This window comes from Barbus barbus (genome assembly GCF_936440315.1).
Source record: "Barbus barbus genome assembly, chromosome: 8".
In the NCBI taxonomy this organism is placed as follows: domain Eukaryota; kingdom Metazoa; phylum Chordata; class Actinopteri; order Cypriniformes; family Cyprinidae; genus Barbus; species Barbus barbus.
The window spans coordinates 5,765,961-5,792,585 of NC_136736.1; the positions used below are offsets into that span (position 1 = coordinate 5,765,961).

General features: G+C 37.4%; 2 protein-coding genes across 4 annotated transcripts in view; one reads left to right on the plus strand and one right to left on the minus strand.

Annotated features, from left to right (window-relative positions):
* Positions 1-7,743, plus strand: part of LOC306874237 (E3 ubiquitin-protein ligase NEURL1-like) — a 34,146-nt gene extending 26,403 nt beyond the window's left edge. The window contains exons 5-6 of the mRNA XM_079424134.1: positions 3,223-3,372; positions 3,456-7,743. Of these exons, the coding sequence (XP_079280260.1) occupies positions 3,223-3,372; positions 3,456-3,697 (392 nt within the window). The 3' untranslated portion in view covers positions 3,698-7,743. The remainder of the gene's footprint in view (positions 1-3,222; positions 3,373-3,455) is intronic.
* Positions 7,744-13,103: 5,360 nt separating this feature from the next.
* The window catches only part of LOC306874150 (SH3 and PX domain-containing protein 2A), a 124,003-nt gene continuing 110,481 nt past the window's right edge, over positions 13,104-26,625 (minus strand). For all 3 annotated transcript variants that reach the window (XM_079423965.1, XM_079423966.1, XM_079423964.1), the window contains 5 exons: positions 23,005-23,122; positions 22,335-22,714; positions 19,618-19,667; positions 19,405-19,524; positions 13,104-19,037 (listed from right to left, as the gene is read on the minus strand). In XM_079423965.1, coding sequence (XP_079280091.1) covers positions 17,091-19,037; positions 19,405-19,524; positions 19,618-19,667; positions 22,335-22,714; positions 23,005-23,122 — 2,615 coding nt within the window. In that variant the 3' untranslated portion in view covers positions 13,104-17,090. The remainder of the gene's footprint in view (positions 19,038-19,404; positions 19,525-19,617; positions 19,668-22,334; positions 22,715-23,004; positions 23,123-26,625) is intronic.

Genomic DNA, 26,625 nt, shown 5'->3' on the forward strand with positions numbered 1-26,625 from the left:
TGCTTCTTTGAGTTGTCACTATTGTTGTCAATAGTACAGACTTCGGAACCAGTTAGTACTGAACTTTTAAAAACCTCCATTTCCCGGTAACATTTGAGCACTGTTGAGCGGATTCTTAAACACAGCTGATTGGCCATTGTGTTCACACGCTCAACAGATATGACTGTAATTGGTTACTATGATCATCACTTCACGCTCTTCACCGAGCGTGAAGTGGACGTTTTTTAAATTTCAGTACAGACTGGCAACACTAGTTACAACAACTTCTGTTTTTATGGCATAGTAGCATGCTTTAACACTTAGCTAAGTGTTTCTAGCATGGTTTAGCATGTTTATAGCATGTTTGGGACTTGATGGCATATTTTAATATGTTGCAGGGAGTGCATTACAGTGTAAAACATGCCATTTCCTGTTGCCAGCAGGTGGTGCTATTACTGTAACTGAATATTGGCATGTGCTTGTTGTCTGGACTCTAATGAAAACTGTAAAGTTTAGGGCCGATTGGGCATTGTATTCCTGAGTTGCAACAGCTTGCTCATTTTGAAACCCAGATGTACTGTAAATGTTCGCCACTTCCGATACATGGGCAAAGTTTAATAAGTTTTGGAGCATGTTTAGGCCCTCAAAAATGCATTTATTTCAGAGGAGGAGAAGAATAAGATATAACCCCTAAGATATACAAAGTATGTAAAGAACTTTACAAACCTGTCCTGTTGCTATTGTTGGTATCAACAGATTAATTTCAAAGCTTTGTTCATTTGATTTTAATCACTTGAATTTTGTTGATACCACAAATACAAGCCCACTCCAGTAACCTTTCAGAACACCAGACAGTGCTCCAGGTCTCACCCACACACCTGCGACTGACACGCTCCCAATAAAGTTTGAACTCAAAGTATGTGCACACAAAAACATACACAGCTCTAAACAGGAAGTATAAGAGGAGTTTGTGTGGGTGGTCTATGACCTCTGTTAGCTTTGTATGCACTCTCCAAGATGTCTGTGTCACTGGAAGCACATTCCCCTCCCTCCACCAACGCACTCACCCCATCTCATTAGCATGCGGTGAAGGAAAGGAAATGAGAAAGTGAAGAGGAGAGTGGGTGATTCACACTTCATTTGAGAACATTCATTTGAGAACATTTCTCTCGTTTACATCTCTTCTCTCTATTTCTCATTCCTATTTCCCCTCTTAGCATAATGTTTTTGTTCTTTCAAGATTCAAGGTTCAAAACGATATTGTAATAACAATTTACTTGTTAGAAAATGGTCTCATTGTGCTCATTCAACAGTAACGGGAGAGGGGATATACAAAGACATGAAAAATGTGAAAACCTGAAAGAAAGAAATGAAGACTAAATGCAAAAGAAATTCCAGAGCTTGCAATACTGCAAAAGAATTAAGTTTTATGTAAGCTTAGGCTTATATAGCTTTAGGCTATACGATTGGTGTAAAGACAGACACTGTACATATGAAATATACTTGTTCTGAAATCGAGACCCCTAATGTACAACATGTGCAGCTCACACCAATACTTAAGCCTAAACAGAATTATTTGACAGATGCACAATGTGACAGTTTATACCATGCAAGCTGGTGTAGTCAGTACCCCTTTGGTATTCAAAATACAGAAAAGCCTTTCTGCCATGTTTGCACATAGTGCTCATTTTATGCATGACAATAGGCTTTACGGTGGCCTGACTTTCTCTAATAGGTTTTATGAAGTCTCTCCCTCTATGGGTGGACTGTTCATGTGTTCCTGTTAATCTAGTAGAGATGCTCTTGAAGAGGCCTGGCCCTTGTGTTCCAGGGCCAGTTGCTGAGGCCTAGAGAAGGGGATTTATGATATGTTTATGTGTAGAATGATAAGAAGGTGGAATGGCATTTCAGACTCACAAAGGATCACGTTCAGTGGAACCCACCCCATATATAACCCCTCACCATGTCTCCATCTTAATAAAGGATCACGCTGTAGGACTAACACACTGTATCCAAACATGTGAGCAAAGAACACACACGTGTAAATCAAACCACTGATGGACCTAAAACAAGACCTTTGGGAATCCCACTGACTCCCATCTAATATTGTCATAGACCTCATCTAGAGTAAATGCACACTACGCACACATATAGATTAACAACAGAGGATCATGTGATCATGGGTTTTAGGTCAGGTTAGTTTCAGTTCAGCCAATTTTCCCTCTCATTTACACACACATATATATCAGAAGATCCAGTAAACTAGAAATGAGGTCAGTTCAATTTAATTCAGTCTCAGCTCTACAGACTACATTAAAAGGCCCAGAAATCTTACCATGGCCCTTATTAGGGGTGGAAATGGTTAGGAAATTAATGAATCCAAATTCCAATTAATGACTTCCCTAATGATTCCATTAACAATTCTATTAGAACTTGAACAGACCCCCACCCCTTCAATAATTGGTCATATACACCATATTTAATAATGTATTGTAACAAAACAATCTTTATCAGCATTTTTTTCTTTATATTAAAGTACTGTTTAGTTCAAAACTGAATATGTGTTTTTCACTACGTTGCTTTATGAGCAACCAATCAGTAAATATGCTGAATGTATTGATTGCTTCCACATTTGGTTGCCTGAGTGTCTGTTAACGAATCTCAGGCCAGCATGGTCTTTAAAGGTGTCAAATACAGATTCCACCCTAAGCTCCTGCAGCCAGAACAATGTGCTGAGATTAGTGAAACAAACACACCCATAACATTCACAAATGCAGCACCTGTGCCATTATATATTATGTTCTATGTAGTTCTGCGAAGAAGGTAACACAGCTTTTTTGAAGGCTACTTCATCATCATTGAATTGAATGATCATTTTGAAGTTCTCAGTGTTCACTGACCATCTGATGTGTATTACACAAAAAACAGGCAAAACATTTTTACAGCAATCTCTGATATGATTGGCTTTACACAATATCTGAGACCCAGAAAGCATGCTTTCACAAGTCAAAAGTCATCTTTAAAGGTATGTTTATTCCAAATGCATTTGAATGTTTGTTCCATTACAATCATAGTCAAAAGTTTGACCCTGTGAACCAATTATAAACAGTTATTTAACATTATTTATTTAAAAAAATTAATAATAAATTGTGTGTGTGTTTACAGAATCCATTATTAGTAGAACTGAAAGGAACTGAATCACATTTAAAATCTCACCTGTTCATATACTATGTGCATTTTCAGGCTCCACTTTCTTGGGTGATGCTCGTGACCCGTCCAGCCCTGGCTCGCCCTCTGCCTCGCCCCTCTCACCCTCAGGCCTGTGCGGTGGAAGCCCAGAGCCCAGTCTCAATGAACGTGGCTGTTCTGCTGCCTTCTGCAGCTCCACAGAAGGTCTGTATGTTCAGACAGACTGTATTTCATAACTGCTCCAGTTATAAATGAGTGAATGGTAATCAATTTTTTTCCTGTCACAGGAACAACACCCAACTCGCCTGTCAGTCTCCCCAAATCTCCCACTTTCCCATCTGCCTCAGGCTCATGGCAGGACGAGTGTTCTATCTGCTATGAAAACACAGTGGACACGGTCATCTACGCCTGCGGACACATGTGTCTCTGCTACACCTGTGGCCTTCGCCTCAAAAAAATGGCCAACGCTAGCTGTCCTATCTGTAGGAGAGCTATCAAAGACATTATAAAGACCTACCGGAGCACTTAGGGGGCCCCCTTACCCCCCCCAAACCCAAGTTTAATAAGGGCCATTAAGGATCTCTAATAGATCTCTGTTTCAAGAGAGGGTTGGTGTCACAGTTCAGGGACTCGCTCTGGCACTGCATGGGTCTCCTTTCCCATGGCGATGACTTTTGAACCTTTGAACCTTCAAGGCTCAGGCATCCATTCACAAAGGTCTTTTGTATTTCATTCTCAAGTCTCTGTTGCTATGGTAACCAGTGATGTTGCTGCTTTTTAGAAGCATCTGGCTTTTCAACTGATGCAATACAAATTATAGACAGTATCTCATTGAATTCAGGACATTTCAGGTGACACAGGAGATATTCAAGGTTGCACATATCCCATTTCTTCTATCTTCTCCGTGAACCATAATAGACTCTCATTCAAAGCATAGCTGCATATCCTTTAAAGCTGGAATCATATTCAATAGGGGGTGTTACAGTCTATTATTGTTTCCTGCTGCTGTCCTCTCTATTCAGACCAGCTAAGGCACTTTTACCATTGAAATTCATACAAAAACGTCTCAGTGTTTCACAATTTTTGTCTGTGCTGGGCTGAGACAGAGGCAGAAAGTCATATATAAAGGTACAGCGCTTTTCATACCTCACCATTTCATGCTAGTTGTGTAACCGACAGCTTACCCATATTACATGCTACAAAGTAAGTTGATCTGGAGGTCTTTGTGCATTGATGACTATTTGATCATGTGTTTCGTAATGTAATATGAAGCTTTGATAGGTAGCGGGTGAAGTCAGCTAATGATCTGCTATAATTTTGCTTATGCGTGCGTTCAACAAGCAGGACATTGTGGTGGAAATAAAGAGATATAATTTGTTATAACAATACACAGGAATGATTAACCAATTAGTCATGTGGCAGATACACATATATTCAGTTATATAACAACTCATTTAAAGAACATTAATATTGGATATCTTAATTGATCCAATGGTGCTGGGAAATGTAATCGCCACAGAGAAATGCGGTTAAATAGAGCACCTCATCTCACAACCCTAAAACATGTTGGCCTAATCAAACCTTGATTTACTGTGAACTTGTTCTCGACTGTCGATTGGAACACGCACACTCTGGGTTTTCTGCAAAAACAATTGCAATGTTGCCATGGAGAGCAAAATCTAGGAAGAAGGAAAACAGCCTTGAGGCATTAACCAATGAAAGAGTCATTTGTGGTCAGAGGATATTTGATTTGCCCAATTAATCCATATTTCTCCCAGCCCCCCCACTGCCAACAATTTCTGTAGGCCAAAAATGGTGTGTACGGGGATAATAGCGAGTACAAGGCACTGATGAAATAGCAAATTGATTAAAATGGAATATGTTTGGGAAACGGGCCGGCTCAGTGTTCCTGCTGGCATTAAGAACGAAAAAAGCAGGGTCAAAAAGATGATCAATTTCTTTTTGACTCACCCCCAAAGCCAAATTCATGGTAAAAGTAGTTTGACAGCAGACTTCTCTTTTGAAGCTTTACAACTGCATCCAGACAGCTTCTCAAGGTAATTTAAGGACTATTAAAGACAATATAGAAAGTCCTGCTGCTGTACCATTGACTACTGAAAAGTGAACTACAGAGATTGAAGTCAATGCAGTTTTATATTGTAGAGGTGAGATGCATAGATGAATTTCACAAAACCTGTCAAGAATATGTCTGTCATATTTGAACTTAAAAATCTAAAAGAAATATGAAATAGCATTTTGATTTCAAGACAATGAAATATTTAACATTTGCATTTACAGTATTTATGACAATTAAGCAAATATTCCCTCTTAATTATAAAATAAATACATAAATAAATGTCCATTGCAGTGCATAGTCTGCACACTGAAAAATAATAATGGTATAAAGTCAAAACTGTATTTATTGTTTGTATTATAGTATGTATAGTACCTTTAATTTAAACAGATACAATCATGACGATCTATAATGAAAATCACCAAAATATTTAAAGCAAAACATTCTTATGTGTGGGAAATACGCTTAATTGTGCATTTGTGTGTCTTTTTTTCATTGTCTTTATAATCTTGAAATGTGACGTGACCATGTTTTCATGAGATTGGTGAGGTCAGATGTCTTATTCATCTTGATGTGACAGATAATTTGCATTCAGGTCAGCGGACAGCAGGAGCAGGTTTGATTTGTGGTTCTAGATCCCCTATAAATGTCACTTCAATATCCCACACAATCCATAATCAATATTTTTTAGAAATCCAGATCACATTTGACTATTTATGGCAGATAAGCAAAAGAGGACACAACGAGTAATATCAGTGAACTACAATGGACTGCGGGCTAATATTGTTCATAACTAGCCAGTTAGCTTGTGTAAAGCAATCGTGATGACTGGCGCTTAAATTCATGTTGCTATTAGTATTAGCCAGCTCTCCTTCAGGCAATGCTAACACCGTGTCGAGAAAATGTCTTGACAGGATATTGTGTTAAGAGTTTTACTCTATTGTTTGAAGTGGTGATTCACTTTTGAATGTTAATTTATGTTAATTAGAAGAACCTATTAGCATAGCTGTATCTGAGGTGTTGCTATAGCGCTTTGTTTTTATTATTTTTGAATTATTGGACCGAAATGATGATTGTATAGTTTGCCTGTCAGTCCTCTGTGGTTTATACAGAAGTGTTTTTCTTGAATTTTGTGCTTGTTTTCTTGTACCCAACGAGCTGTGAGCAGTACACCAATCAGGGGCTTCGCAGTAAACAATCATAACCAGCTTTTTGTACACTCCCTTTGATATCAGGTGTTTTATGATTTCATTGGCAACGTATTTTCTTCTGAGGTGTCTATTTATGGTGAAATGTTACTGAACTGAATTTGCTAAAAGTTCATACAGGTATGAAAATGCTCTAAAGGCCCAATATTTCTGTTTAGAGCGTTCTGTTTAAGTTTTTCATCAAACAAACGTTGCACTTTTTTAAAATAAATTTCCGTCACTTTAAAAAAATCAATATTCCCCCAAATCTATTTTTCTTTTCACCCCAGTTTTGTATTTTATGTCTTTTGCACAAATTAGGGTGTAATATAAGGGCAATCTTTGTGTTTCTGTCACTTTATACAATTTGATTGTAGTTTGTTTTGAAAAATTTGACCAGTTTTTGACATCATTTCTGTTGATATTTGGACAAAATGAAATGAATTCTGTTTGAATAAGTGTACTAATCTTACCCCGCATTTCTATCATTTAAATGCTTGTAATGAAATCGCTATAGAATGGGATTATTTATTTTACATTCTCTCTACTCCACCTTGTTTTTCTGAGGACCTTCAGAGGACATACAGTCCTTACCGATGCTTCACTTTTGATTGTTGTCGACCCTGTAATGTACTTTATTTATGTACCGCGTGTAGAGTACGATGTGTTGAATCTGAAGTGTGTTGCAGATTCTGTGGGAAATGTTATTTAGCTCTCCTGTTTTGGAATTATTTTTAATCAAAGCTCTAGATATAACGAAAACAGCCATATTCGCACACTGGCCAATAATTTTGTTGGTTTCAGGAAAAAAAAAATTATGTTTTGTGAAGTAACCACAAATGGGTTCAGGGATTGCATAAATTATCACCCCAACCTTAAATAATTTCAATATTGATAAAAATCTAAATATTTTTTCAATGGTGATTAAAAACAAGCTTTTTTTATCTTATTATATATACATATTGTAAAAAATGATTGGAATTGCTTTTCTTTATCCTAGTATTTGTTGTTTCCAGTATGTTTCGTTCACTCATTACCCATTGGTGAACAGTGGGACCAAACTAAAATTTCATCAAAAGGTATGATTCCTCTTTCCCAGGGTTCATTCAAGGGCTGTGTTAATTGAATTATTGATTCATAGATTCATAGAGTCCATGAGGTCAGTAGTGATTTAGTCACGAGAAATGCATTCAGTTTTTGACTCAAACCCATGTTCAGATTTCTTTTCTTCTTAAAGTCTGTGATCGGTTTATGAAGCTTTGTTTTGTCTGAGTCAAAGATGACTGTCAATAAACTTTGCAGATGCGTTTCAGCAAGTGGTGTGTCTATTCTGTGCCTTCTTTGTTCAAATTTAAATATTTATGACACAATTGTGCTTCAAGTGCGTTTCATTTTACACCTCTATAACACAATACCCACAATTTAAAACAGTGACAAATGCACCTCCTATTAAGTGATTTATAACTGACCAATTTTAGAATCAATTCAAAATTAAGTCTGAAAATATACAGTATGAACCGTGATGGCAACCTGACCCTGAATCAGACATTCGAGGTGAATACTTGACATGCCTGAGATCAGAGGTGTGCAGATGAAGGATGAAAGGTGTCTTTGATGCTGTGCTCTGGAGCTGAGAGGAGGAGGATGAAGATCTCCCCTCATAGTTAGGGGTTTCTGAGACCAACCAGGGCGACAACCCACTGTGAACACACTATTTCCATCTAAATTTAGTCATTTGAGATGTTGGTTCAACCCTGTTTAAGACTGCCCCCTAGTGGACAAAATTACTGTATCCTGCTCTATTTTTTCTAATCAAATCTATTTCCCTCATGTGACAGTTATGACAGCGTCCACAAACAATTAGAAATGGGTGAGTGACTTCATTCTTCACATATTACAATTCTATGGTTCAGCACAATACGAAGAAACTGGCAGTTCACCTTGAAAGCAATACAGAACATTGTGCTTCACAATTCCTCCTGTTATGGGACTGCAGTCAGGTTTACTTGCAGTCAACGTACAGCTCTACCTCTAAAGATTTGTCGTATTCATCTAACAATTGTACACTGGTCAAATAGGCAACTTATCCCTGTTTAAAACCTGAATAAAAAATGTGTATTCTTTTACGCACCCTCGAGTCGCTGATTTTCAGAATATCCCTTTTAAAATTATACAGTAGTTTTGTGTAGTGAGTAAATATACGAGTCGTTACACACTAAATCCCCTCCACCCACCCCGTCTGAATATCTGATATTAATACATTAATTTGCATTTAGGCCTACACTGATGCGTTTGGCAAGGTACACTTTATTCTTGCTTTCCCTGGAAAACGACCTTGACACAGAGTGCTGAAGGGATGACATAATTTCTAGGCCAAAACACAGAAACCAGTTAGCATTTTAGCATGTGTGGTTTCGTCCTTAATTCAGCGTTTTATGTTTGTTTGTTTGTTTTTAATAGGTTTTTGGTTAAATGACTGACTACAATCTCAAGATATTTTCATTCTTATGTTTTACTACTACATTAAAAACATCAAATGGGCTACCTTGTGTTTTTAACCTCTTAAGGCCCGAGAAAAAGGTTTTAGGAACAAATGTCTTCATGTCTTCACATTGTTTAGAGCATTAAAAATAATGTAAAAACAATAACAATGATATTTCATTCATAAGATATGCTATGTCCTCGGTAGAGGGCATCGGGACTCAATTTCTTTAAAAAAAATAAAATACACGAATGAACACAGGCAAAAAATTTTTTTACCAAACTTTGTATAAAGATGATTCTCAACTATGTTATAAGAGAATGATTCGATATACCATTTTTCTTTCTGCAAAATGTGTGTAAAATGGCCATTAACGGATTTTCTCATTATATACATTGTATCTATAAATTAAATCTAATTTGCATATTAATGTGTTTTTGGGGGACATATAATGAGAAAAATAAGTGTAATAATGGGAGTAATAATTGACAAGATTTTCATAATAATATATAATATTTCATAGAATATTGAAATATAATTCCTATCCCTATTCATTTGTTATATCTCCCAAAATGCGTAATAAACATGCTTTTAGTCCCGGTGTCATATAAGGGTATGAAATCAACGTACTGTTTCGTAACAGAAAGTCCTATTTTGATTTGAAACCCCATAACATTTTCCTGAGATGTTGATTTATGACACAATTTAAAATTAGACAGATTTAAACGATAATTACAAAATATGATCATATTTCCATAAGCGTGTCACTAAATTAATTTCAGACATTTTTGAAGACCAAGGAAAGGGAGTGGTCATGGTGAAACATCCAATCATGTATAGTCTCAGAGAAATTCACTAAAATATAATGTCATCATATGAGGCCGCAGGGTCTTGGTAGGTTAAAACTTGTCTTAGTTGCTAGCAAGTGGCTATGTGACTACAGAGGTTTCGGGGACATGGAACATCATCAAACCGAACAGGAAATCTACTCTCCAGTCTGCTTTCACAGTTTATTTCTGCAGTCTTGCAAACTATTATAATTTAAACTTTCAGAGAAAATGTTTTTGAAATAAAGCCTGAAAAAGGTGCTGGAAGCGTAGTAGATGTTTAAGTCATGCTACCATGGTTCGTTTATAGCCTATGTTTAGCTTTTTACTTCTGCCGATTGTATAGGCTTCAAAATTAGTTGTGTTATTATCATGATGATCAAAACTTCAAAGAATAGTAAACTTTTGTTGGTCATAGAGCTTATTTTCTGCATTAATCCAAAAGCCAATAAACCAGGGTGATTCTAACATTCTCGCTGGCCTAAAATATATCATCACTGCAGTGCTCTTTTGCTCGTGGAAAACTCATCCATCAAGTGGGATTCAATATTCCACTTGTGCGTTGTATGACTGCTGGTTGCTATATACAAAAGCTAAGTAGCCTATATATATTTACTGCAGCAATAACAAGAGTTATGTTAGCATGCTAGCCTTTATTCTAGCCGAGCATAACCTTTAGACAGTAATAGATATGCTAAATCATTGTTACATGGCTTCATCACTTATGTGAGTGCTGTTTAGTTATCATCTTAGAAATTAATATGATCCCTAAATCCTTGACTGCCTAACATCTGACTCCTAAATCTCTGCATATAAATCTGTGAAAGATATGTTCTGCTAAGTGTAGCCCATAGCATGAAAGTGAGATATAAGAACAAAGAGGATACATTTTATTGTGTTTTCCTTTAGAACAATGCAAGATACAATGTAAACATAAAAAGGTACAAAAACAAAACAAAGTAAAAAAAAAATGCTGAAAATTAAAAGCTGAAGCTGTAGACCTTTAGATCTTTAAAAGAAATGCATACAAAATGTAGATTTGGCTGAGCGCTGGATAATATCAATGCAAGGCCTTTTCTCAATATGTCCAAGAGCACACTTTTTAATATACCTTATGACAAGAGGGTTTTGCAAATATCTAGTCAAACATTCCTTACATCCAATGGTCTGTAACAGGGAAAGATTGTGGCACATTATTTACTGTAGGCATCTTCACTTCCTGTCTGAGAATTCAACTTTGTTTGAAAAATCACTTGGAGTATTAAAAATTAAACAGTCTAACTAGTTCAAAGACTGTCCAAGAATACATGCTATACATAAGATCATATTTAAAAATCCCTTAAAAGCTGTCTGTTAAGTGGTTGCATGATGAAAGCAAACCTTAATAAATGAGAGTGACGCTCATCAAAACATTCTTTTAAGCAAGATGTTACTGGCCCCACGTGCTGTTTTTTCGTGACTGTTAATTAAGAGGAGAAGAATGGTAATTAGTGCAGACAGGCGAGCAGAGACAGGGACACAAAACAGCAAGAGATTAGACCGCCGCAGCATGTTCCCTTTCTGCACTTGTTCGCATCAAAGTGAACACATAAACACACCCTGCCGCCTCACACCAAACACTGATGCATCTGATCAAAAATGCAAATTAACACAGAAAAAGATAAATAAAACCTACCAAACTCCTTTCAAGCACTTCATAAATCACACCTAGCACACATTCAACTCTCTCCACCATAATCCATGCCTAACAGGCCTACTTCCTTATTATCCAGGTGAGGTCGCATGAGATATTAGTCAAATTATTGATAAAGTGTATCAAATGTTTTAGTAGAAATATAACTAGTCACAGATTACTTCCTGTAACTTTTGACAAATTAACTTCCATGGATTTTCCAGCAACCAAGCAATTCTTCCGATGAAATATGTTTTCATCCGTGACTTTTCCAGGCTTGGAACTCGCAATTTCAAAACTCCCAGGTTTTCCAAGCCCTGTAAATGACATCCGATGCAATCGATCACGTACATTCTTACAACTTTTGTTGTACACCAACACGACATATAGACGCCTTAGTAAATCAAGCCTTTCGCTGACGCAGGAAGCTCAAATGATTCCTCTTGATGATGTTAATACATCTCGACATGCTGAGAGCCATTAGAGACACGATCAATCTATCTCGGCATCTGATCCGAGCCCCCGGCAGCTTGACAGCCACAATCAGTGTGACATTTGTATTCACGGCACTCTTCTCAAGCATCTGTAATTAACCGAGCACTCGGGTAATGTGATTTCACAGCGCGCTTGTACTCCTGACTCTGCGGTGGGTGAGCTGGAGACGAGCAGTCCTATTCTTTTACACATTCTGTCAGCAACTGGGGTGGATATCCGTTTGCAAGTTTCTAAACCTCAGCATGTGTACTCAAGCACTAAGGCATGTTGTGAGAAACAATGACCTTGGAGACAGGCTGCTCGCTTGAATTAAGTTGCAGTTAGTTTTCCAACAGAAATAACTAGTGTGTTTCAAGAACACTGCGCCTCACTAGTGCTGTTATGACAATGCAGTGCCACTGTGACATCATAATGAGCTGCCTGCTTCTAGTGGGAAGCTTCTCTGAAGTGCTAATTATCGTAAAAAGCCTTGCTTTTCTTTCCACGGCGAACACTTCAAGTTCATCAGAGTGGCTTAATCATGTCTAACCTTACCTGACTGGATTCTCTTCTAACCAAACATCATAAACAAACATTCCCTCTGTTCACTTCACTTTCCACCATTTAAAAACTCCCGTACACAAACCATCACAGGAAAGATACACCCACAATCTTATTTTCGTAAAGCAACATTCTTCTATTCCGATTCAGGAGCTTAAAGGATGTTCCAGGTTCAAGACTAAGTGTTGTATATTGAGAACCAACACATCCTTGCAATTCATAACGATAATAATTTCATTTGGACATTTTCGTTTAATCTGGTTACATCCCACTGACGGTTAGGTTTAAGGGTGGATCCTCATACTTTTCTAAAATTTGTACATTTCAGTACGAATCACAACTACATGGGCCTTCAAATTCACAAAGGTGAACCTTCATGCTAAGATTTATCAAAAAATTGTATTTCCGAATGAATCACAACATACAAATTCATGGATCTTTGAATTCCTAAAGATGGAGATTCATGCTTTATTTTTTCCTAAAAATCGCAAGTTTCTGTATGTATGTTGTATGTTTTCATCCACACAAACGTCGTACACATTCATGGACCTTAGTTCGAATTCATGAAGATGGACCTTAATGCTAACTTTTGAATTCATGTACTTTCGAAATCACGAGGGAGGACCTCCGTGCCAACTTTTTTTTTTTTTTTACAAACTGTATGTTTCTGTATGAATCATGTCGTACAAATTCACTGACTTTAGAATACATGAAGGTGGACCTTTTTTCATAAAATTGTATGTTTCTGTATGAATTGCATCATACAAATACATGGATGTTCGAATGATGATGAAGGCTTTTTTCTTTTCAAAAACAAAAAGCATGTTTCTCTCCTATTGACATTGTACAAATTCATACAAAATTACTGTAACTCATGAAATAGTTCCATTTTCTAAAGAGATCGGTTGGTTGAAATTATTTTCAACACCATGTCACAGAACCTGGGACATTCCTGTAAATATATTCCATACATTCTCCCACATAAACATAAATCTTAATATGATTATACAAAAGAAAAACAGAAAAGAAAACACAGCATTAAGCAAGAAACTATAGCAATCTGAGAGGGTCTGTTTAACTATGGAAAGGTGACGATATTTCAACTCTCATAAAAAGCTTCTCTTGACCAGAAACTCAAAGACAGTCACTCGTAACCCTCCCCTATTCTCAAACTCTCAGTAAAAGCATTCCAATTCAAAGGCATTGTAAGCTCACATAATAATGAATTCAGACAGGAAGAGAAGCAAATATATGCAGCCCACATTAGTTTAAGTTGTAGAAAGTTAAACCTGGATTTTCCGAATAAACCTAAAGCCAAAAATGAACTTGCTAGTAGACTAAACAAAAATGAAAAAGAAATCTGTCAATGATACAGTATATAAGTCGATTGGGATATAGGATCGAGTTTGCCATGGTAACAGTGGAATGTAGGGGGCGGATGTAGAGAAGTTGGCAGTGTGTGGTGCGGCGCTCATATAGCTGCTGATGGATTTGCCCCACCATCTCAAATTTGTAATTTGACAATCTGATCTGTCAAATGCCTCAGAGAATTAGATATGCCCATGCTTCCCTATTTTTTCCATACTGATTCACCATGGGTCTGTGAGGTCACTAAACCCCTTAAAGCAAGATGCGGTTCAGTAGGTAAAACATATGAATGCAGAAATCAAGTCATGGTTGGCTGGCAGACTGAAGGTGTCCATCTATCAGGGAATTTTAACATTCAGCATAACATATTTGAACACACATTGAAATATTTTGACTTGGAGGATTTAAAAAAAAACTATGGGACAAAACCAGGCATAATTTGACATAAAATTGTCAGAATTATAATTAAAAAGATTTCTCCACTGCTATGGTTCTTAACGGGTGAGATGCCTGTTTTTGTATTGCACATTTCCTCATTCCATCTGAGTAATGTCAAAAGCGAACAGGAGAAAGAAAAAAATAAACAGTAAAACACAATACTGTTCCTGAAAAAAAGCATTAAAATTTAAATAAATAAAGAACACATAAAACAAAGCTAGCAGATACACAAGTAATATAAGAACTAGTTTGACACTTAACAGTTCCCTTGTAAATTGTATAGGCGCAAATAAAGAAAAAGCAAAGTGTTAATGGAGCTTAGCAACATCCATCACAAGCGCTGCGCTGTAGTGAATCGACACATTTCTATAATGCCATCGTCAAAAAGAGAGCTGCAATTGAGAGTGCAATGGCTTGATTTTCATTTTCAAATTTAAAAGTTAAAAACAAAATCACCAAAAATTACAACTATAAAATCCCATTATTGCTGTTTTTTTTTAAATGATAACATTTAAACGAAACACTCAAATCAAATTTGGTCCAGTCACAATTAGGGATTCACATATCATAACTACAGAGCCCTGCTGTTTTTATTATAAAATGTTATGTCATTTGATCGTTCCCATTTTACTGCTGGCTTTTAATTAGGATTAGGATTTCATTCTTTATTTTTTTTGTAATGTTAATTTGAAAAAAAAAATCTGGGAGTGATAGGATGATGTTACAATAAAATAAAAATATTGTTTTGTTTACATAATCTGGCATTATATGTGGATCAATAACGAGAAAGGAAGTGTCCAAAGTTGCTAAAGGTGCAGCAATCAGCTTGGTTGAAAATGCATTTCTGATTAAAAAAATTATGTGAAAGCATGTTCACACGAGAAAAATTTTTCCAATTTTAGGACAGTAGGAGACATTATTCATCTGCCTAATTAACAGAGGCCTACATAAGAGACAAAAAATAATCTTGGTATTAAAAAAAATAGCTCAGAATATAGCAGTAGCCAATTACTACAGAACTACCAAGAATTTCAAGTTTTAAAAGAGAGTGTCAAATGACAATAAAATGGCATCTTCTCAAGACAGTATTAAAAACATTTTTTTTTAAAACATAAAAAATTATAAATACAACAAAAAATAAATTATATGCTGATGAAGTGCACTGCATCTTTAAACCAGTGCATTCAAGAAAAAGCTCAAATGCATTGATTCACAACAAATGAACAAATTCATTCATCAATTATTGTCCATGTGTGATCACACAACGACCAACAAACAAGACAAAATAAAAAAAATTCTGCTTAATAGAATATAACTGCAATCTAGCAGGTAATTAATGTTTTAACTGTTTAACACTAAAATACTGTCCAGCAGAAAACTAAATCAAATAAAAGTAGTGTTGAACTCATTTAAGAGCTCACACTATTCATTAGAAAAATATTTCAGCAGTCTTGAACATCAATTGTTTGATGAGGTTACTGAATATTATTTGACTGAATAAGGGGGAAGTAATCATTCTGAGCTCAGACATCTATAAAGAAGAGAATTAGAGATTGGACTATGGACTAAGATAAAGTTTGTGATTTTATTTGAATATCTTTGTTGAAAATGAAACACTATGATAGTAGTGCTTATTGTCTAACTTCAGATTCAATACTGCCCAGCAATATCGTAACGTAGAAATTATCCTTGCATATTAATGTGCTTTTCTTTGGGTAAAAAAAAATCAAGTGCTTCCAGATATAACAATTAAATATCCTTCGTTCTCAGTTCTGAAACCTCGTTTAGGTTTTGCTGAATACACTGTATTTATTTGTACCCATAAAATAAATACTAACTCTAAAACAAACTAGCAATTCTTCTTTGGTGTGATCACATTTTGGGCTCAATGTTATGTCACTACTTCCCTGGGATTAAATGCTGAACAAAACAAAAGATTTTCCAGTCCTGATTTCTTGAATGAACAGATTTAGCACACACAGAGCAGCAATATCTAAAGTCCTGTCCTCTGAAGCTGTCTATCCTCCTAATATAAACAGATGCACTTTGTAAACTAAACCTGGGTTTAAACCCAATAATTAAGTGGGCATGAGGTGATCTATGATGTAGCTTTCACAGACTATTTTCCTTTAACATGTTTTATTCATTTTGGCCTGTGCATATTTCAAGAATGGGGAAGACAAAAGAGACTTAAACAATAACGACCTGCAACTAATCAGGACAGGATGTGACTCGGTGAACTGTTTTGATGTGTTAGGATGTTACAAGAAAGCAGAAATACATCTCTAAGGAAGATATAACACAAACATCAACACAAAACAATTTAAAAAAAGGATCGTTTTTAAAAAACAACAATCAAAGTTATGCTTTGTTTATTTGAGCGCACTCAATGCTAAGATAACATTTGATGTTGGTTTTTTGTTCAAAAATTTTTAAACAGGAATTTCTTGTTTACAAGTGCTTAGGATTGGATTTGCACTTTTGGTTATGCACCTATGCTGAAATGGTCTTTCTCACAGGTATTTGTTGTAACAAAAATAAGTTTGTTGCTTTCTGTACTTATAGGCCTATGGCACTAAGTTGAAGTGTGGTTTTTTCGTTGCTTCACTGGTATTTGACCGATTCCTCTTAACATTCAGAGAAAGATGTACAAAGGCACCCATTTGGCATAAAGTTACGGCAGGTATTTTGCTAAACATTCACCTGCATTACTCTAGTTTTAATGTAAAATTCTTTCTAAAAGGCTCTGTCCCTCGCGTTTCAAACCAAAAGTCCTTCAGTCAGTTCGTCTTTTTACATTTTGATTACAATTGTGCATGTTTAAAACATGTTTGGGGAATTACTTTTTTCTCTCCAGGTAGTTAGACGGTACCCAGCCTTTACGTCCCTGTAAGCCATCGATAACCTGGCAGTACCACCATCCATTTGGATTCTTCTCCAGAACTTCAAGACTAGTGCCCTCCGAGAAACCCATGGTCTCTTCGTCGCCACGGTAGTCAGCGATAGATACGTAAATCTCTCGAAGGTTGTTGTGAATGAGGTGCGTCTTCTCGATGGGCTTGGGTCTTACTGTAGAGATTGGAATTCCGTTTCTCTGGGCAATCAAGGGGCTTGAACTTCCGATGGGTGCTGTAATGGTGGTCCCAGACCTAACCCGTACATCAGTCACCACCTGCGGGCGAACGGCAGTGAAGGAGGAGTTTCGCCTTACACCGCCAGCAGACCTCAAGTGGTCACCTGCACCCAGTGATTCATTTCTTCTCAAAGACCCTGTATGGATGTTGGTGTCCTTCAGAGGCTGTGGTGGAGATACAAACACTGACTGCGGTCGCACTGCTGCTTGACGGACACCGTTCCTCATCCGTACGCCTGAACCGTTCAGCATTGCGGTTGGTTTGCTAAAACCCCCCGGTGGTTTGGATGGGATTGGTGGGCTAGGGTTGCTCATACTCCTCAGGTTCTGCTGGTTTAGGTTGTTAAGGGCCTGAACACGCTGCTCATTTTTCTCGAGGCTGTTGGACTTGTTGGTGCTACCAAGATCAACAAGAGGGCCATCACGGGATTCTTGTACACCGACGTTTTGGGTATGCTTGACTGACTCCAAGTAGAAAGTAGGTGCCCATCCCTCATCATCGCCCCAACGGATATACCACCATCCACTTTCCTGCTTCTCCAGTACCTCAACCTCCACACCAGCTGGGAAGCTGACCTCTGACTCTTGGGCCCGCTCATAGGCATCTGTGGTCCTGTAGAGCACACTTTCATGGTCGGATTCCCCACCTCGGCTACCTTTGGAATAGACGCTGGAGAGATCTGAGGTGCTTCTTGAGGAGATGGAATCCTCAGAGGACACAACGGAAGCAGTCTCGGAATCTTCACCGCCACGTACTGCACGGATCGGGCCTTGCCGAAGACTTCTGGTGGGCCGAAGCTGCCGGCGTAGGCTGCTGATGTCCATTCTTTCGGGACTTTGTGGCTCTGACTTTGTAAGCAGAGGTTTGGGTCGCACCACTGGTTTGGGCCTGGCTAAGGGACTTTGGCCAACCCGGATCTCCACATCTTTTCGCATGACAGGCTCTCTTTTGGGATTGCGTCCTGATTCGTCTGATGATGACTTGGGGCTGTGTCTCTCAGCACGGCCAAGAGAGTGACTCCGGCTTAGATCCGGCGTTACCTTCCGGAGGGGCTTCCCTCCTCCAGAGGAGGACCCGAAGGGTTTACGACCCAGTGTGAGACTCCTTGGGGTATCTGAATCGCAACCTCTGGCAAAGTCATCGGAGGAGAACCTAAAGCCTTCATTTTCATAAATCGCCTCCTCCTTATTGACATCCTCCAATGAGTTTCTTTTCCTCAAGGGGGAGGTCATCACTTTTAGTAAAGGCGATGCTTTGCCAGCTTGTGCAATTCTTTCGGCTGCTGCTGGGTTGCTTTTAATTTCAAACTTACGGGGCTCTGATTTTGGGGAATTGTTTATTTTTTGTTTTGGAGGATTTTTGTCCAGATCGGAGTCAAAACCAATGGCGGGAATATCATATTCCGGCTCCTCATAGACACGCTGAGTGGGAGATTCTGGAGCTTTGGAGGCAGAGCCAGCCAGAGAAGGTGATTCCTCTGAGTCCTGTTTCTTGACTGGTGGAGCAGGGGGTGGAACTTTAGGGCGGGTAAGTGTGCTGGTTCGCCGGCTCAGGTTGGGCTTCTTGCGTTTATCGATAAAGGAGCAGGGTGCCCAGCCTTCCATATCCCCGATCTGGACATACCACCAACCACTAGAATTCTTCTCTATGACCTGAAGACCACATATTACATGCTTACATAATACAATGACATACATTTATTTTTAATACAGTGAGTTTTAAACAACACTAATCACCACTAATTAATATGCTTATCTTACAATGAATGTCACAAATTTGTTTGCATTATTAAAGTGTGCATAAAACCCTTAAATAATCCTAAATATTTCTCTTCAGAAATAGTCATTTTTAATTTTCAATCCTGAAAATGTGTTTATATTAAGGTTTAAAGAGACTATTATTGACTCCACTGTATACAGTATATTTATACTTTTTAATATTCTCATTAATCAAAAGATGTTCCTATTTAGTTTTTTTTTTTTAATAAAATCTATCAATTAAAAAATGTATCTGCCTTACATCAGCCTTTTGTCCTCCACGGAAGCTGATGCCATCTGAGATACTGGATTGAAACTCTGCTATGGTGTAGTACTCTGCTTCCACAGTAGGGGCCTCTGGAGGTTTGGGCAACTGGAATGCCTTGAGTATTGAAGAAAAAGACAGTACTGTCTTATAAGTAAATGCTGCTCTCTATGAATTTAAAATATCAATAAAAGATTTTAGTCTGCTTACCAGATTTGTATCTCTTCGAGGAGGAGGTTTCTGCCTGAGGTTTGGAGATCCTGCCAGGAGAATACAAAACATTTTATTAACGGTCTCTCAGGTCAAGACAGCAAATATTACTGTAGCTTAATCAAATATAGGACTTGGAAATTAGGAGAGTTTGCAGTTTTCCTTTCCTTGCCAAAACTTATATAGCGTTTTCAAAAAAAGGTCAAATAGGAGCCAAACTAGATTACAGTGCCTTCAGTAATCCTCATTAAGAGAGAGAAGTTTAGAGACATGTTCCAACACACTCAAGCATGCGTTCATAACAAGGATATTTAAAAAAAAAAAAATTCAGAAGGAAATACTGTAGTGTGGGAAATGCAATGGCCTGGTTATGACTGAGAATAATGATAAGCAATAGCCAATGAGCAAACAAAAGAAAAAAAATTAGAAGCTTAAAAAGAACATTGTCTCTTTAAATGTCATGTTTCATCTTTTTCTTTTTTTAGGTTTTTAGCACAAAGTGCCATGCATACAGCACATCAGTCACTGCAAGCTTTAACCAACACCAGGCATTTTAGGGATCATCTGTTAAGAACCTGTTAAAGGAACACTCCACTTTTTTGGAAAATAGGCATTTTCCAACTCCCCAAGAGTTAAACAGTTGAGTTTTACCGTTTTTGAATCCATTCAGCCTATCTCCGGGTCTGGCGGTAGCACTTTTAGCATAGCATCGCATAGATCACTGAATCTGATTAGACCATTAGCATCTCGCTCAAAAATGACCAAAGAGTTTCGATATTTTTCGAATTATTCAAATTATTATACTATTTAAAACTAGACTCTTCTGTAGTTACATCGTATACTAAGACTGACGGAAAATGAAAAGTTGCGATTTTCTGGGCCGATATGGCTAGGAACGATACTCTCATTCTGGCGTAATAATCAAGGAACTTTGCTGCCGTACTATGGGTGCAGCAGGCGCAATCATATTACGCAGCGCCTGAAAGTAGTCCCCAGCTATATCCCAACTAGTTACCTAGCTGGGGACTACTTTCAGGCGCTGCGTACAATCATTGCGCCTGCTGCTACAGCCAGACCCGGAGATCGGCTGAATGGATTTGAAAACAGTAAAACTCAACTGTTTAACTCTTGGGGAGTTGGAAAATGAGCCTATTTTCAAAAAAGTGGAGTGTTCCTTTAAGCCGAGAACACACTACACGATTGTGAGGCCGATTATGAATGGAATTTATTACTGGCAGCTGATCGTGCCCAGTCAGACCAGGTTTGTTTCAGTTGGGCTCAGTCGCTGTTTGCAGTCACATAGTGTGTGGTGTCTAAAGATTATAATCTTAGAATTCAAGAACCAGTCATTGGCAGTCGTTTTCACAAAGATTTTTTTAAATATGTTTAATATTTGCGACACACCCGCGATTGTGTGTGGTTATACAGTGGAGATGTGTTCATTGTCAAACATCATTCAGCATTCATTTTGTAATTTTGTAATTTTTTTTTCTTGATTACAAATAACAACGAATATTCTTCAAAGTAGCCTACTGTTTTTACTTAGAACCAATTCATTTTTAATCTCTGATTTTAGACATACATTAAATAATTAACATATTGTTGCTTGACTAAACATTTAAAAATAGCACTAGAGATGTTATAATTAAGGGAACTGGAAAGACAAATGCATCTACTCAAGCAATAATCCAAAAATAATTCCAAAAAGAAAGAAGCATCGAACTTATAATGCAAAACATATTCAAGACACGTTGCTATGGCGTTTTTTTATTTAACCAACATAGCAGGAAAGCTAATGTTTTCTGTTATATTAAGCGCAAACTTAGAAAAGTCAAACAAATCTTTACGTCTCAATAGGGAAAAGCACCGGTGTTTTCCACAGTGTTGTCTGTGGCGGGGCGGGAAAGTGGGTAGACGCTGAGGTTTTTTTTTGGTTCGGCAGAATTTGTCCAATCGTGACCTGCAGTCGTTAAGTGTGTTGTGTAGCAGACTGACTCAATCATTAGGTTTGTGCTCCTCTCTGACTGTCAAAGACTAGAATCTGGTAACGATGGCAACGTTCTTTAAGTGTGTTGAGGTCAGTCTTAGAATGTTTCCGCTAGTTGTGTAGTGTGTCCCCAGCTTTAAGGTGAAATAGTAGTCTGTTCATCGTACCATCCACAACAAAACAGATTTACAAGAATGAAAGTCATGTAATGTGAGCGGTTCAGCTATGGGATTTTTTTTTTTTTCAGTTGTATATGTGTACATTTGGCATTAGTCAAATAAGTAAGCACAAGAACAAACAAACAGCAAACAAACAGCAGTTGACAGGCTGAATGTTGAGCAACAGAGACAGTGAATGTGTCACTATCAAGGTACACAACACCTGGACAAAATGTTAGGAAACATCTGTTTACCAAAAAGAAATGTTACCTATGGCATCAAATCCTATGTGCAAAAATAACAGGAAAATAAACATATTTATTATATAAAATATGGCTATATAAATGTACAATTATATAGAAAAATAAGATAATATATTTAGTTAAATTATAGATATATATTTTTATTAAAAAACAATATAATACCATTTAATTATAATTATAGAAACTGTTTTGAAGTGAATAAATACTTCGTTATGTATATATTTATTTTTATTTTTTTTTCTAACATTCTGAACATGTGAATGCTGTATACATTTAGTCAAACATGTCATAACCCAATTCTTTACACACCTATTTCAACTCTGTGTGGTGCCACCCGGGCTATAGCAGGTGACCCCGGCTCTGCCCTGCTCTTGTTCTCTTGTAGGACGGCGCTAGATCCAGAGTTCATTCCTAAACCTGTGACCACTGTGGGTGCCACTCCAGCCTCTGGGGCATATGGGATAGGTAAACTGATTTCACTTTTGGAGATGTGGCGCTCAGGGCTGGTGGCCTCTCCATCAGTCTGAATGTCCTTCTCGCTTACAGATTTCTTATTGAGAAGGTTACTGATCTCCATTATGTTTCCGATGATCTCCACAGGGCCAGTCAGAGTTTTCTTCCTTGGGGAAAGGTCATCTTTCAGTTTCTTCAGGTATGAGGCTGGAGCCCAGCCCTCTTTACCCTGATACCTGCAACACATTAGTAGCAGTATTATCTTTCCAGACACAGAAATGTCTTTCCAGACAGGAAAATAAAAAAATTAATTGTATAAACTCCATGCATTTATCATTCTCATACTGACCACTAGAGGTCAGCATAACGTTTTAAGTCATTTAAAACTGATGTACATACACACTGATGTAACTGATGTATACACACATCATGTATAACATGTAAATCATATTGCAATGAGGAAATTGAAAAAAAGAAAAATCACATCTTAAACATCACCTTAAAGTATGAGGACCAGATTGATTACCTGATGTACCACCATCCCTCCAGGTTCTTCTGGATGACCTCCACGGTTACTCCTTTCTCGAACCCGATCTCATCCTTTCCCTGACTGGTATACGCCTGGACAGTGACATATTTCTCCTCTAAAAAGACAGATATGGGAAAAAGAATGAGAAAGAGATTTTTTTTTTATCCTGTACTTGGCCCTTTGCCTTTTCTGTGGTCTGAAAGGAGGCTGACAAATGGATTCAACTGCTAACTTTCTAGCTTACAAATTTTAGGACTTTCTTTGGGAAAACAGAACAGAAGTAAAACCACAAAGTTTAAACTAAGACCCTTCCAACACTCACCCTTCACCACAGGCACAATAACACAATCATCTCACAATCCGTCATTGATATTAACACTAACAAATCCTCGAGCAGACAGTGGGACTAAAGTAACTACAGCAACACAGCTCAAGACACAATAATAATAGTAAGCCTCCATAGGAAATATCTAGTAGGGTCAATCAATCAGAAGTCAAAAGAAAAAAAAATTTATACTTTGCAATAGAAAATGTGAACCTTTTTAGGAATATTAACACTATTTTCACTGTGACATTATCATGACAATTCCCTTCCATAATTCCTCCCAAAACACAATTACTGCAATGCATCTGAACATCTGAACATTTCACTTTTTTTAAATCAGCATATATTAAAGGTATGGTAGGCAATTTCAGAGAGGCTAGCAATAGCAAGCTAGCTTTGAATGCATAAGATCCCACCCTCCCTGCAAATCACTCTCCAAAGCCACGCCTCCTCTAAAATATATGAACGTGCACAGACAGACCATAGGCTATCCAGCATCATGATGAGAGACAGCATTGGTGGAGGGTTGAATGCAGCGCTGTCAGCTTTCCTCATGTCTCATGAACTGGTTAGAAAACTTTACAGTACAAAGCGCATAATGTTAAAATAATAATGCCTTCATTCTTGCTTGGTCTGTGATAGCGTAATTGGCCGTGCTGATGATGTATCATGTCTGTGCGAATAAGCTACGTGGAAGTATGCAAATACATACATTGACAGGCAGGTAGGACAGCCTATCATAGCCCTTGGACCGATGGATGGATGTGATTGGATGAACAATTTATGGTCCTATGAATCCAGATATATATGCAATACATTTAAATACAATACATTACCTTTTTTTTTTTTAAACAAATCAGCTACCTTTAAAGACACAAATCAGGACAACAAATGATAAAACAATTTAACACATTGTTTGTTTTACAATTTAATTACAATTTAAAATTAATTATTATTAACATTATTTTTTACACTAAAGATAATCAGATGGTTTTCTGCAATGATAATGAGAACTGGGGAAGAATATAAGTTTAATTATCATGACAATAATGTTACAATGCAAAACAACATGTAATAGTCCTAAAATTGTAATATTTCTTTTGACCTTGTGCTGACATATGGTTTGGACAGGTTTAGTTCGATTTACCCAGTAAGAGAAATTTAATGCTTCAATTCTGCATTGAACCCTCCTGAGATCCAATAAAGCATTTCTCTTCCCAAAAAAGCTCACATAAAACATCATTCAATATTGTTTACATATGACATAACTGTTTAACATCTACATATCAAACTTTGAAATCTTTTCCTTCAGCGACTATAGCTAACACAGTCTGCTCAGAGAAATGCTATAAATTTAGATTTAGTGAAACAGCAAAAGAGAAATAGAAATAGTGCTGATGAAAGATATATTAGTAGTGGGAGAAGTGAAGAAATAGATAAACAACAAAAAGAGAGATGAATGTCCTATATCTACTTTTTCTAAGCAGTGAATAACTTAAGTCTGCCAACAACAGATGACATGAGGTCAGGGCAGTTAGTCACTCTCTTTCAACACTTAATGCTTTCCCAACAGCAGACAAGCTGGGAAATCTGATAATTGAACATGTGACAGAGAAGAAACTACCCTGTGCTGATCTCATCCTGAACTTCTGACCAAAAACCAACATTAAACTTGATCACAGGCATCTCCTTTCCACAGAAGAAAGTCATAGTGTGGATAAAGACCAACAGGAGTGAGAGATGTCAGGGTAAAAATGCAAGAGCCAAAAATAAATAAATAAAAGAAATGCCTCAAAAACACTTTTTCCACCAGTCAGCAGTATTTTCTTGGAGGACTGTTCTGGATGGTGGAAATAGTCAGGTGGGTCCAGAACACATTACTTCAGTTTTGCATGCACTCATAGAGCGATGTGCCAACAAAGGAATTTTCTCCCTCAGCCTCTGTGACCTGAAAACTACTGCTATATGTACAAACGAGTTAAAAGAGAGAGAGAGATTGTGGACACGGATCATTCTAGCTATCACATTGATCATTCTGAAACTTGCTTGCTTTAACAAGTCATACAAGTTAACCAAATGCCTTTCTGGATCCAGCAGGCTCTGTCTAAATCTGAACTGTTCTCGCTGCTGATTTCTACACTTTCTGAATAATTCATCCAAAAATGAAAATTGCTAATTTACTCACCCTTTTATCATTCTGAACCCTTTTTTTGTCCTCTCATAAAACAGAAAAGGAGAAGCTTAGGAGAATGCTGATTGAAATTGAATGTTACCATGTTTTGTCAAGCTCCAAGAATGACAAAAGGGACCATGCAGTATTTTATGCTACTGTATATTCTGAGTGTAGTAAGGACATATAACTTTGTATGAGTAAAATACAGAAATTTAAAGAGATAGTTCACCCAAAAATGACAATTCTGTCAATTACTCACCCTCATGTCGTTCCAAACCCATAAGACATTTGTTCATCTCCATAAATCCGAGAGCTTTCAGACTCTCCATAGACAGCAACGCAACTACCACATTCAAGGCCCAGAAAGATAGTAAGGACATTGTTAAAATAGTCCATGTGACATCAGTGGTTCAACCTTAATTTTATGAAGCTACGAGAATACGTTTTGGGTGCAAATGACTTTATTCAACAATTTCCTCTTTTCTGTGTCAGTCTTCGACACGCATTCATGAACACAAACCCTTTTAGCCCTTTAAATCATTATCCACATATAAAATATTCAACATCAAGACTTTTGTGGTGTTTTATGGTGTATTTTTGTTATTTCTGGAATTCCACAGCTCCTGGTCCCCATTCACTATATGGAAAAGTGCAATATTAACATCTCTTTCTGTGGCATATGGAAGCATAATACCTAAATGCATAATACCAAAAAATCTAAAATGAAATTATACTGGTTTCGAGCATAAGGGTGAGTAAATGGCAGAATTTTCATCTAGAATCAAATTAATTTTTTAAGAATTTGCTTAGTTGTAACTGCAGCTCTACAAAATATGAGTTTTGAAACCAGTGCTTTACAAAAGACAAGTTTTTTTTTTTTGAAGTGCAGGGCTGTCCAAACTTGGTCCTGGAGGGCCGGTGTCCTGCAGAGTTTAGCTCCAACCCTAATTAAACACACCTGAAGCAGCTAATCAAGCTCTTACCAGGCATACTAGAAACTTTCATGCAGGTGTGTTGAGGCAAGTTGGAGCTAAACTCTGCGGGACACCGGCCCTCCAGGACCGAGTTTGGACAGCCCTGCATTAGTGTCTTTCAAGCAACCACTCTGAAACAGTCACCA